Consider the following 13,033-nt stretch of genomic DNA (forward strand, 5'->3'; position numbering starts at 1 on the left):
TTCCTGTGGTGGTCTCTCATGACTGTAGGCCTGAGTCCTCTTCTGGGGAAGGTCAGCCCTGAATCCCCACTGGACCATCAAATGGGGCATATATCAACAGTAGACTCTGGAAGTCCTGTCCTATCCCTGCAGAATATCTGCAGCTCCTACTTGAAGCCCTATTTGAGCACATATGTGGCAGCATTCCAGCACGTTCCAAGATTGTGTGATGGATTTTGAAGTGAGATGATCATCAGATGCACAATTCCATGTATTGTTTTCATGCATGAGAGGGACTATGGTCTATAGGGCTCTCAGTTCTTCCTTCCTCCTGAGCTTGCTTTTCTTTCTTTTATGGGGGGATCATTTGCCCTGTTAGGTTGACTTGTTACTGAACTTGTGTTCATCTGTTACTGAAGAATTTCCTTAACATGAGAAAAGGGCAAAAAATAGTGTCTCAATTCAAACCGACCTCCTGGGATGTTTTTGCTAGGCTCTCTATTTAAAATGGAGAAGAAATATTATTTTTCTAGATATATGTTTCCTATATCAGCAGTAAACCAGACTTGGAGAATCTTAGAAGGAATTTCATACAGTCTTGTCCTGGGCAGTTGTTAGTCTGACATATGGTGCTGAGAAACCATTTGATATCTAGAAGCCTGTGTTTTCTTATCTCTACAATTGGATGATTTTAGAGGACTCATTTGGATCAAGGCTTCATGGAATAATTAATATTATTTGCTTCCACAAGTGTCAGAACACCTTGAAGTTATTGTGCCGATAGTGCTTAACCATTTCTGACACATCACAACTTCTTTTTTCAAAATCTTAAAACCTTTTCATCAGGGTCCTCATATCATCCACATGCCCAGATACAATATGCCAACTATTGTTTGTCTAAAATCCAGATTCAATTTCTTTGATATCTTATGGTACTTCCATTAATTGTATGTTCCTTCTTGGCCTCCATTTGCTGTATGCCCTCAATAAAAAAAAGTTCTGCTGCATGATTCTACAGTGCATGTCCCACTTTGTATTGAAAACATAGGGCTTGGTGGTCCTTTACATTCCTCTAGACCAGCCTGTTTTATAATTAATAAACCTTGATTTAATTTCCCATATTTAACATCAACCTATATTTTGATATGTAAAGGTATGTTGAGATAAATTTTAGCTGGTGTTTGCTCTGGAGGTAAATGAATCAGAATTCCCTGGACTCTGGAATGGGAACCCCAAGATGATACAGTTATATGAGAATGTTCTCTTTGTGCTGTGCTATGTAATACACAGTAGTGGATTTTATATACATATACCATATATCCTGCTTTTTGGAATTATTTTCACTTTTATAGTCTGATGAGAATAAGAAATATTGCAAGAGTTTTGTGATCGGTGTAACTATTTTGGTTTTGGAATCAGATACAGCTTATCCTGAGTCCCAGTGCACCTACTTATTAATTGTGGGAATACATGTACAGGAGGAAACATATACTAAATATTGGCCAATAGTTTTAAACTCAAATTGCCAAATAAATTTGCATTTCATGTATTTGAAAAACAGAATCAGGACTGTGGAAGATTGCAGGCTAAGTATCCCTAACCCCTAGGCATCTTCATTTGTCTGTTGTATAATGTCTGCAATGTGAAAAACCTGTGGTCAGAATGAAGTGAGAAAGAATGATCTACTTTTGGACACTTCCTGGTTGGAACTTCCTGCTCCCACTCAGGTATTGTTTCTTATAATTTTGTGCCTGAGGAGCAATATTACTAGGGAAATCTATCCCTCAACGCTAGCATTAAAAGTGATATACTAGGCCCGTTAAGTCCCTGACATCAAGGGATCCATATCCCTCAAAACTTGCATGTGACTATGGTAAAATAAAGTTTGCTGGAGAGAGTCAAACTTGAGGGTGTAGTTCCAAAAGCACATGTTCTTTATTGGTAGTATTTTATAAATCACATGAAGCTAATATTCTCAAAAGGCTGCATTATGCTATTTATATCAATTCCAACTCTTTCTTTTTATGCTATCAATATGAGTATTAGAGATATTTAAATTAACCTGGAACCTTAGGTGTTGTTTTCTTTGGATATTGTTGCCTTAAGGGGTTGTTCCATTTAAAGTTTAGTCTGTCTCCTAACAAGAACAGACAACAGAATAGTTTAAAAAATTTTATATTAATTACCATTATACTATTTTCATTACTGAATAATATACTGGTGTATATAATCCATAAACTGAAATGGAAACATGCACCAGGTTAAATTCAAATGTTCTGCTGGTTGGACTAGATCTCACTTCTGGAAGAAAATATTGTCTTAAAATAGCAGCAGCCTGAGGCTGTGGGATGCAATTCCCAGACCTCAAAAGAAAAAAAAAAAAAAAAAAACTGCAACCAATGACCTATCATTCTGTTCTTATTCATGTGCATTGGCTATTATTCACTGTCACTCACAGGGAAGGCTCCCTGGTCTAATACCTCAGAGGCATGGTCAGAAGGCCTGTCCAATCAGGAGCAGTTAGAACTATCCAATCCTCTGTACGGACAGGGAATTGGAGGTGGGGTTCCACTGCCTTCTTCATTTCATTTCTCCTGAGTCCGCCATATCAGCCATTCAGCTCTAGGCTTCACTCTCCTGCTTAGAATCCCCAGGTTGCTCTGCTGTGCAGGGGTTGGAGGTCCCTATGGAGAAGAACTGGCTCCATAACACCTGGAAATGGTGAGTGGGCAGTGGCATGATGAACCTGGGGAGGGAGGCTTTGGGGAACAGTGGTACTGGCTGTGGCAGAAACCACACCTGGCAAATCGGGACTCTCCGCAGTCTCTTGAGTCTGCAGGCCTGAGCCCTCCTTTGGGGGCAGTGCACCATCTGTCTTACTGGTCATCCAGGTGGAGAACATATCAGTGGCAGAGACCCCTCACTGCCTTCCTTATCCTTGCAGGACATCCTCAAATACTATCACACAGGTGTGTGTCTGTGGCCCATTTTCTCAGATGTTGGTGATTGACAGTGGGGCCCATTATTGTAAACAAATCTCCACATGCCATTTTCCTGCCAGAGAGCAGCTGTGGTCTGTAAGGACCACGTTTCCTCCTGAGCCAGCAAATTTTCATTTTTCCTTTCTTTTTACTTTTCCTTTTGCTTTCTTTGTTGTGTGTGTGTGTGTTGCTGGAAGTTGATCCTCAGGATACTTCACTACGGAGTTATAGCTCTAGTGATTTTTATTTTCTATTTCGAGACAGGGTCTAGCTTATTTGCTGAGATTGTCTTCATGTGGTTTGATTTGTCTAGACTTTTCTATTGCAATTAAGTATATGATTTTTACATACATATGGATTCATATGTGGATTTAGTTTATATTATGATTCCTTGTTGATTATTGTAATAGTGTAGTTTTACAATGTATATGAATATCTGGTAATGAGAAGTACTCCTTTTGCTCTTATGATTGAAAAATTTCCTGGCTATAAATTATAGATAATTTTGTGGATGAATTTTAGAAGTTTATAGTTACTTATTTCAATAAAAGTAAAGCATGTTTTATTTTATTATTGCACTATAGTTATATATAATATTTGAGTTCATTTTGACATAATCTTATAAGCATGGAATATAGTTTGCTCCACTTCATTACCCAGTAGTTTCTCTTTCCCTCTCCTCCTAACTTCTCTCCTCCATTTATTTATAGTTTTATACATCACCACTTTATAGATACACATAAAAGTATAATTTACTGTGATATATTCATATAGGCACATAGCAACTGTACTGGGCATATTATCGGTAAATTTGGGGGAAAATTATCTTCCTTGTAATGATGAGTTTTATCATCTACACATGGGATATGTGTTTCATGTGCTTCTGATCATATTTATTTTCTAATAAGTCCTACATATTTTCTTTCTAAACATGTATACCTGTGAAATATCACATGCATATTGCACACATATAAAACTTAATCATGGTATTTTATACTATTTCTAAAGTGAATATACTATAACTAAAAATTTTGATCCTAGTAACCATTTTTCCCAGATAATTATTTATCTCTTCTAAAATTTATATTCACTTGAACCATGCCCATGGGATTATATGGTTGGTGTTTGGATGAGTACTGTTTTGTTCTTATATGTTATCATGGTCACATATGCTGCAACTTTAGGAAGTCTCTGTGAGAGTGAGCAACATATATTTTCAATAACAAACTTCTACACAAATAATAATAAACTCCTTGAGGTTATAAATATTCATGTGTTTTATATCATCAACAATATTATTTTGTCTGTGATGGAATTTTATATTTCTCTAAATATTTTGAATATTCCTTTAGATTTCATGATTATTGAAGATTTAGATATAGCTATTCGCTGTATTAATTGACAGTTCAAGGCATTTTCCGGCATTTTTATTCTTTTTGTGGTTTCTGGCTTCAAAGTTAAGAAAATATATCCAAAAAGGAAGATAGAATTGGATTTCAAGAAAATAAAAAGTTTTGCATTTAATTAATAAAAAAATTACATTTTTATTAACCTGAGTTTGGATTGTGGATATCTCATATATTTTGTATTTGAAGCTTATTTCAAGGAAATTCTAGGGCTTATCTTTTGAAATTCTTACAGGATATATAAGTAAGGAAAATCTTACTTCCCTATGGCTGCAGGAAAATGAATATATTTCCTCAACATCATTGTTATGTAAATTGTGGAATGACACATTCACAAAAATATCCACTCCTTCTTTGAAGATTTTTGTTAATGTTTTGGACAGTGAATCATGCATTGTCTTATCTGAATTTTGGGCTTTAATACAAAATCATATAGGATAAGATTTTGCATTCCAAGAAATATGCATTATAATCTATTGTTTTCTAAATAATGTGTTGTAGAGATAGCAAAAAATGGACATTTATTTTTAGAAATAATTCCATATATTTTCTTTAAAGTTTATGAGACTTTTAGATTTACTTCTTTTCTTAGTCATACTCAGACTCTGGACATGTGATGTGGTTTTTTGCACCCTTTAATCTCCACACACTTACCTCATAAGGAATCTAGGTTAATAGCTCAGTTTTTGAAGAGTTACTTAACATGAAAGTAGAAAAAAATATTTGTATTGTTCCTGTAATGTCTTCTCTAGGTTCTCTCTTCAAACTGGAGTGCAAATATTTCATCAGACACATCCTCTACAACAGCAGCAAATCAGCCTTTGAGGAGCTTTGAAGAAATTTTATATGATTCTGTCTCCGAGTAGTTCTCCGTACAACTGAGTTGCCATTTAATATCCAGAATCCTGTGTTTACTTGTCTCTCTAATGGGAAATGATTTTAGAGAACACAGATGGAAAATGCTTTTCATGGAGGCTAGTAATACATGTATGTGTTATGGCCCTGGTGACAAACCACTTGGAAAACACTGCAGAAATTAATTGTTTAATCATTTTCTGCACTCACATGAATTTTCTTTTCCATGTATGTAATAACATTATCACTGTATGCATCAATGTCATTTATATTCCCAACATAAAAGGTTGAATCTTCCTTCTCTGAATTCCAAATTCCAATTCACTGGTGGTTCAAGGTTGTAAAATTAATTGTGTTTCCTTGCACTGGTTTTACTTTGTATCCCCAATAAAATGGGTGTCTGTTCCATACCTCTATCAGCTATGTTTAGAAAATGACATAGAAACCTGTTTTTTTTTTTTTTTTTTGGTTTTTTTTTTTTTTTTTTTTTTTTTTTGCTGATTTGTACAGAAGGGTTCAGATTACTTCTGGCTGGTGTCATTGCTTGTTATAAATTGAACAAGGATTTCCTGGTCCTAGAAAGAAAGCCCCATAAACAATCAGGTATAAAAAAAAAAAAAAAGGTTTCATTTATTTGGAATGTATGTGCTTATTCTATATATGCACAAATATTCAGGCAATTCTCTTCCCTGCTTTTCTTTCAGGTGAGAAATACAATTCCTTATCTGTATTTTTTCTCAGGTTCAAAAATCTGGAGAGACACTGCCCTGAATGAAAGCAGGGAGTGGTAAGCAGAAAGCTACCAGAGGTAGGTTTTCTCCCTCCAAATGCTGGCCATGGTCCATTCCAACCCAGATACAAGAAAGCAAGCAAAATATATTAAAATTACACACACACACACACACACCCTTAGAAATCCTGCTTTTATTTAATAAGTGCCACTAACCAAGTTCTAAAATAATAAGAAAAGTTGTATGAGTCATGTGATGTAGTGGAGGTATTTGGGCTTTTAAATTAGAAACAATTTTTTTGTACTGGGAATTGAACCCAGGGCACTTAACCACTGAGCCACATTCTGAGAACTTTTAAAATTTTATTTAGTGACAGGTTCTTGCTCAGTTGCTGAGGTTGATTTTGAACTTGAAATCCACCTACCTGAGCCTTACAAGCTGCTGGGATTATAGGTGTGTGCCACCATGCCTGGCAACAAAATTTATCTTGATTCCAAGTTCACTTGCTCATTTAGGGCTTTCACCTTAGGAAGAAAAATATCATAGACTGGCGGTTAGGTCTAAGGCCAAATTGCAAAATAAGGTGTTGATCTTTAATCCTGAATCCTCACTTTCCACTCAAGTGGGGCATATTTCAGCAGTAGGCTGTCATCTTTCTGCAGAATATTTTCAGCTGCTATCTGAACTTCTATCTAAGCACATACATGCCAGCATTCCAGCACATTCCCAGATTGTGTGGTGGATTGTGGAGAGAGAAGATCATCAGAATCACAACTCCATGTATTGTTTTCCTGCATGAGGAGAGTTGTGATCTCTAGTCTGTACATTTCTCAGTTCTTCCTTCTTCCTGAGCTCATTCTTCTGTTTCGGTGGGATGGTGATACTGTGCTTTGAACCCAGAGGTCCTTTACCACTGAGCTACACCCATGGAACTTCTTATTTTTAATTCAAAACAGATGCTGAGTCTGGCCTTAAACTTGTGACCAGACTCATAAAAATGCAAGGATTACAGGTGTGTGACAACCTGGTTGAATCCTCCTGAATATTCTAAGTGTATGGGAAGCAAAATGTGAAATCCAGAACCCTGTCTCACAGCTTGAACCTCTCTATATATGTGTCAATAAAATCCTAAAATTTCAGCTCCCTGTTCATATTTTCAATGACAACTTCTCCTATCCTGAATATTATCAATAATTTTCCCTATTATATTTCAAGTGACCACATTATTTTTTAATTATTATTATTATTTTTTTATCAAGAACAGGATAGAACTTTCTATAGGATTTGTTTTCTGGCTTTGTGCAATGACAAATGTACAAAATTGCAGAGACTCAGGTGGCTAAGATTGTAATTCCAAGATCAACATCAGAAATTTAGGTTGAGCAGAGGCAACTTAGAGACACATGTCTCAAATTTTTAAAACACAGATTGGATATGTAGCTCATATTTAACATGCACCTGTGTTAAATCCCCAGTACCACTGAAAAAAGACAAAAGCAAAGGCCTTTGTTGTTGTTATTATTTATGAGAATTTCACATGATATAAAAGTAGAGAAAAATCACTTGACCTTTCTAAAACTATGTTCTTGTATTCTCCTTTTGTCTCTCCAAGGCCAGATACCTTGTCAAAATATCTTTGTGTTGAAAGTTCCCCTGATGGAAATTATGTGAGAAAGTTCTCCTTTTCTCTCTGATATTTTCCTAGTACTGTGTTTCAGAACTATCTGATATGAGTATTCCACACTTGGCACAATTAATATCTTTTGAGAGTCCAGTGAATATCAGTACTTGGGCCTTATCTTGCTAGACAGCAGACTTAATTTTAGTAGTATAGAGTTTCAGGGAAGTAGCTGAGTGCCCTGAAGATGGAAGAAATCTCCTTCTTTCATCCCTTCATCCAAAATGTAGTTCAGTTGTTTCCTCACCTTGGCTATGGTGAATACTGTTACAGTGAAGATGAGAATGCAACCATTTATTTAACACACTGATTTCAAATACTTTGGGCAGAATTATTATTCTGTTAGTTTTTAAAGAACTTTCAACTTTCAAGACTTTTTAAAAATTGGTTTTAGTAAATTCATTTCTAGCAGTTTAAAGTGTTTCTTTCTTCCATATCCATATAATTGGGGTAATTTTTATTTTTTTGTTTTTTGATAGTAGCCATTCTAACAGCTGCACTCAAGTCACAGAAACTCTTATAGTTGAATGGTGCACTATATTTAAGATGCATATTTGTTAGAATCGAGGCTGTCTTATACTCACTGAAAGAAGGTGATGTGATCCTATTTTAGATATAAACAGGGATCAGTCCTTTTAAACCTTTTTCTTAGCTCCTCGTGGGGATTTTAGCTCATGGAAATGCTTGCATACCAATATGGGGTCTTTTCTTTGTGATATACTGAGATATGCACATGCACATTTGTCATTGCTCCCAAAACCTGGAGGTTTATGATGTAGTCCCTTGAATGGAAAAATTTAAATTTCAGACAAATTCCTTAGTGAAAGAATTGCTTAGTCCTGTAGTTATTAGTGAGGTGAGCTGAGGGAGAGGGCTCATGAAGTATTTCACTTCCACTTGGGTTGCCTGTCATGGACTGCATTTTCCTGTTAACTCTTTGGTGTTGAATAGAAAGAAGCTCAACTATTAGTAACAGCCTTTTGCAGATTATGCTGACAAATGTCTTATGAAAAATTGGGATCCTTGAGTTTACTCCTCTTCCCTGGTCCCATGAAATAAATCCCAGGACTCTTACATTTTCCTAGGAAAAACACTCCTTTTCTCTTACCTTTATAGTCATGTATATCTAGTCTCTTTCTCTGTTTGCACCAGTTAGATTAAAATTCAAACTACATGAAATTTAGAATTAAATGTGTCTTCCTCTACTCAGAGGAACAGTGGACTTAAATATCCTGTCCTGGTTATAAGGGTCATTGCCCAAGAAATGCTAATATACTCGTATAAGCCAACATTTCCTATTCATCTGATGGTAGATTTTTTTGCTTTATATGCCTCTAATTAATTTATAAGTTTAAGACAGATTCAAAACAGGAGTAAATATTGATTTGGCATATCTGTGAATGGATCAAGAGTCATGAGGTTCATATTTTGCTATATTTTATAATCATTCCTCTTAATATCTGCTTTCTGGTGGGTGGTACTGGGGTGTAATTCCAGTGTTGCACACATTCTGCACACAATCCCAACCAGTGGTCTAAGCCTCTAGTTCTAATATCTATCTTTTGGTTGGATTGTGTTATTCATTCACATTAAATAATTTTCTTGATGATTGTATTTATATGGGCCTTTTTATTGCACTTAACAATAAAAACAATATTTAGACACATATGGATTTACCTATCTAATTTTCTCTATTGTGATTTCTTAGTCTTTATATTACTACAATATTGTAATTTTATAACATACACTAGTATCATTTAATGATAGCTGGTACTTTGCTTTTATATTTCTGAGAGTTCTTGGCTACTTATATATATGTAAAAACTTCCTGGAGAATTTTGGATGCTTTTGCATTGTACCCTTCTTTAATTTCATTGAGGCGTTATTATAGTTGACTTGGAATAATGGTCTTCCTTATGATAGTTTTACAATCTATACATAAGTTGAACAATTGGCTCTTTGATGTACTTCTCTGTATTTTTATTTTCTCATTCTGCACATTTTTAAATATTCTTACATATAAAACACAACATTCATGTGACAACTCTATAAAATATACATGGTGTTTTTTAGTATTTGTCAAACTGAATATAACAAAAAAAGTGTCTAACTTCTAGAACCATTATTTTTAATAGCTTATTATTTATTTCTTCCTAAATATACATCCCCTTTTACCATGCATCTGGGTTTCAACTCAGGCAGAATACATTTATGCCTTCATATGTCCAGGTGTTGTAATTTCAGTCTCTGTTTCTGGTGGTGGTGTATCATGTATGTTTGATTTAAAAAAAATTCTGCACATGGATAATAGCAGTTTAAACTATATCTTCCCTTTGTGAGAATGCCTTCTTCCATATGTTCATCAATAGTATTTAACTTTGCTTTTATGATGTGATTTTATTTTACATTACTTAGTTTCCAAAGATTTTTAGTTTTTCCTGATTATGGGACACTTATATATGGCCTATTTAAAGTGAATATTCAAGACTTGCCTGCTTTTCTTCTTGCAGTCTGTAGTTTTCTTCTTATAAGTGTTTGATTGTATATGAGGTATTTAGGTCATTTGTCCTTGTACCATTTCGTGGAATCATTTGATGAATGATATTTTTATTTTAATATTTTACAATTTATGAAATTTAAAATATTATTTTGTATAATTTGAAAATAATTAGCTTTTTTGTTGTTTTTTTTCCCTTTTTTGATACTGGGGATTGAAACTGGTGTCTATTACTGAGATATATCCTCAGCTGTTTTTTAAATTTTATTTTCAGACTCATTTTGATAAGTTTCTTGGGTTGGTCATAGACTTGTGATCCTTCTGCCTTAGCCTGTAGAGTACTGTATATTTCAGTTGTGTACCACAATATGCATCCTCTCTCACTTTTTATGTCAACTTCTGGCAGCTTCATATTTTCTTTTATAGTTCAATTTTCATAATTCTTATATTTATATTTAGTATGTAAAAGTGGATTATGTGGTATGAGTAAAGCATACAATAGCATTTTTACTATCATACAAATATCCCCATATCCTAGCATCTTTCTTTGGAAAGAATGCCATTTTTCCTCTTTCCTACACTACAATCTCTATGATTTAAAACTGTCTAAATAACAAAAGACTTATTAAGAGTTTTGTCTTGAGTTCCACCATGTATTAATTTTATCATGTGGTCCACACTGATTGCTTTAACTTTATAACATCAGTCTATTGTGGCATTATGGTGTTTTGGTCAGTGGTAGACTTCATTCACAACAGTGGAATGGATATATCAAAGGGCCTCATCATGTAGTAATCTGTCCCAACTAGATACTTGTCATTATACTCAGGTACTTCAAAAATAGCAGAATCTTCTTACAATAAATTTCACAGAATATATTCACTTCAAATGAGACATCATTATATATATATATATATATACATATGTATGCAATAACATAGTATATAATTGATATAATTTTTACTTATTGAATTATTCAATTTACCAGGGTCTCTCTGAGTTACTAAGTGATTCACTAAGTTACTGAGGCTGTCTTTGAACTCTTGATCCTCCTGCCTAATCCTCCTGAGTTGTTTGGAATACACGTTTACTGCACTACAACTGCCTCATTTGCTTTTTTAAAGCACCATCATTGACTTTGGTGATTCTTTGTTATGTTTATTTTCAATATCTTCTAATTTTACTCTTTTGCTTAGGATTTTCTTTACTCTCTTATAAAATTTATTTCTTTCAAACTATTGAGATGGATGATTTGCTTATAAATTCCTAGTCATTTTATGGTTTACTAATTTATTGAGATATGATTTGTATTCACAGTCACTTGGGTTTGTTTTGGTTTTTAACTTGAGTTGGTATCCCTTTTGATTGGTCTTTCCTTTAAGGTAGTCCCTCCCTTTGCTGATCTACCTTGCTGTTTTCCATTTTCTCCACATGGAATATTTTGTTGAGAATGTTCTGTAGCATGAGCTTTCTATTTGTAAATTCTTTTAACTTTTGTTTATCATGGAAGGATTTTATTTCATCTTCAAATCCAAAGGTTACTTTTTTGGGTATATGATTCTTTGTTGGCAAGCACTTTCTTTTAGAGCCTGACATATGTTGTTCCAGGCCCTTCTAACTATTAGAGTCTGGGTTGAGAAATCTGCTGATATCCATATTGGTTTTCCCCTATATGTAATCTGATGCTTTTCTCTTGTAGCCTTCAAAATCCTGTCTTTATTTTATATATGAGGCATATTCATTATAATGTACCTTGGTGTGGATCTGTTGTAATTTTGTGCATTTGGTGTTCTGTAACACTCTTGCATTTGATTTTCCATTTCATTCATCAGGTTTGGGGAATTTTTTAATATCAAGTCATTGAATAGGTTGTTCATTCCTTTGGTTTGTATGTCTGTGTCTTCCTCAGTCCCACTAATTCTTAAATTTGGTCTTTTCACAATGTCTCAGAGATTTTGGAGCTTTCATTTATGATTCTTACCATCTTCTCTGTTTGGTCAATTTTATTTTCAAGATTAAATATTTTGTCTTCATTATCTGAGGTTTTTTCTTCCAAGTGATCTAGTCTGTCGGTGATGCTTTCCATTGAATTTTTATTTAGTTTATTGTTTTCTTCATTTTGAGGATTTCCATTTTTTTTTTTTAGAATCTATGTCTTTGTTGAAGTGATATTTTTCTTCCTGCAGTTGCTCTTTCAACTGCTTATTGGAGTGATCAATCCATTGCCTGCATTTGCTCTTTTATTACATTCTTTGCTTTATAAATCATTTTAATTATGTATACTCTGAAATCCTTTTCTGACATTTCTTTCTACCATGCTGTCACTGTGATCTCTGAATGTAGAATCCAGGTTTGTTTGGAACAATTTCTTCCCTTGTTTTTTCATGTTGTTCATATATATTCCTCTCTAGCAGTGCAGATCTTTGGTGTTGCAGTTTCCCCACTTTAGGCTTATAGTGAACCTATAGGTTTTAAAAACCTCTTCGTTAAGGAGGAGATCAATATTAGCAGCACCCAATACACATAGTATGCAGCCCTAAACCAAATAGCCCCTTTAACGTTATTAACAATATTGTCATAACAAACAGAGAGGATTAGTTCAATTTATATGTAATGATCACATCAGACTCTATTGAAATACAAAACATAATTAGAGGTAATTTGGAAAATCTATACTCCAACAAAACAGAAAATCTTGAAAACATCAACAGGTTTCTAGAGACCTATGATGCACCCAAATTGAATCAGGAGGAAATACACAATTTAAAAATACAAATCACAAGCAATGAAATAGAAGAATTCATCAAATGTCAACCAACAATGAAAAGTCCAAGACCACATGAATCCTCGGCTGTATTCTACAAGACCTTCAAAGAGGAGTTTATTCCAATATTCCTCAAAGTGTT

At 34.3% G+C, this 13,033-nt stretch overlaps 1 protein-coding gene across 1 annotated transcript in view; it reads left to right on the top strand.

Annotated features, from left to right (window-relative positions):
• The first annotated feature begins 2,693 nt into the window (after positions 1-2,693).
• The window catches only part of LOC306652081 (zinc finger protein 519-like), a 230,941-nt gene continuing 220,601 nt past the window's right edge, over positions 2,694-13,033 (top strand). Inside the window, exon 1 of the mRNA XM_079125153.1 lies at positions 2,694-2,700. Within this exon, the coding sequence (XP_078981279.1) occupies positions 2,698-2,700 (3 nt within the window). The 5' untranslated portion in view covers positions 2,694-2,697. The remainder of the gene's footprint in view (positions 2,701-13,033) is intronic.

The sequence above is a fragment of the Sciurus vulgaris genome, assembly GCF_902686455.1.
Source record: "Sciurus vulgaris genome assembly, contig: HiC_scaffold_632_arrow_ctg1, whole genome shotgun sequence".
NCBI classification, from domain to species: Eukaryota; Metazoa; Chordata; class Mammalia; order Rodentia; family Sciuridae; genus Sciurus; species Sciurus vulgaris.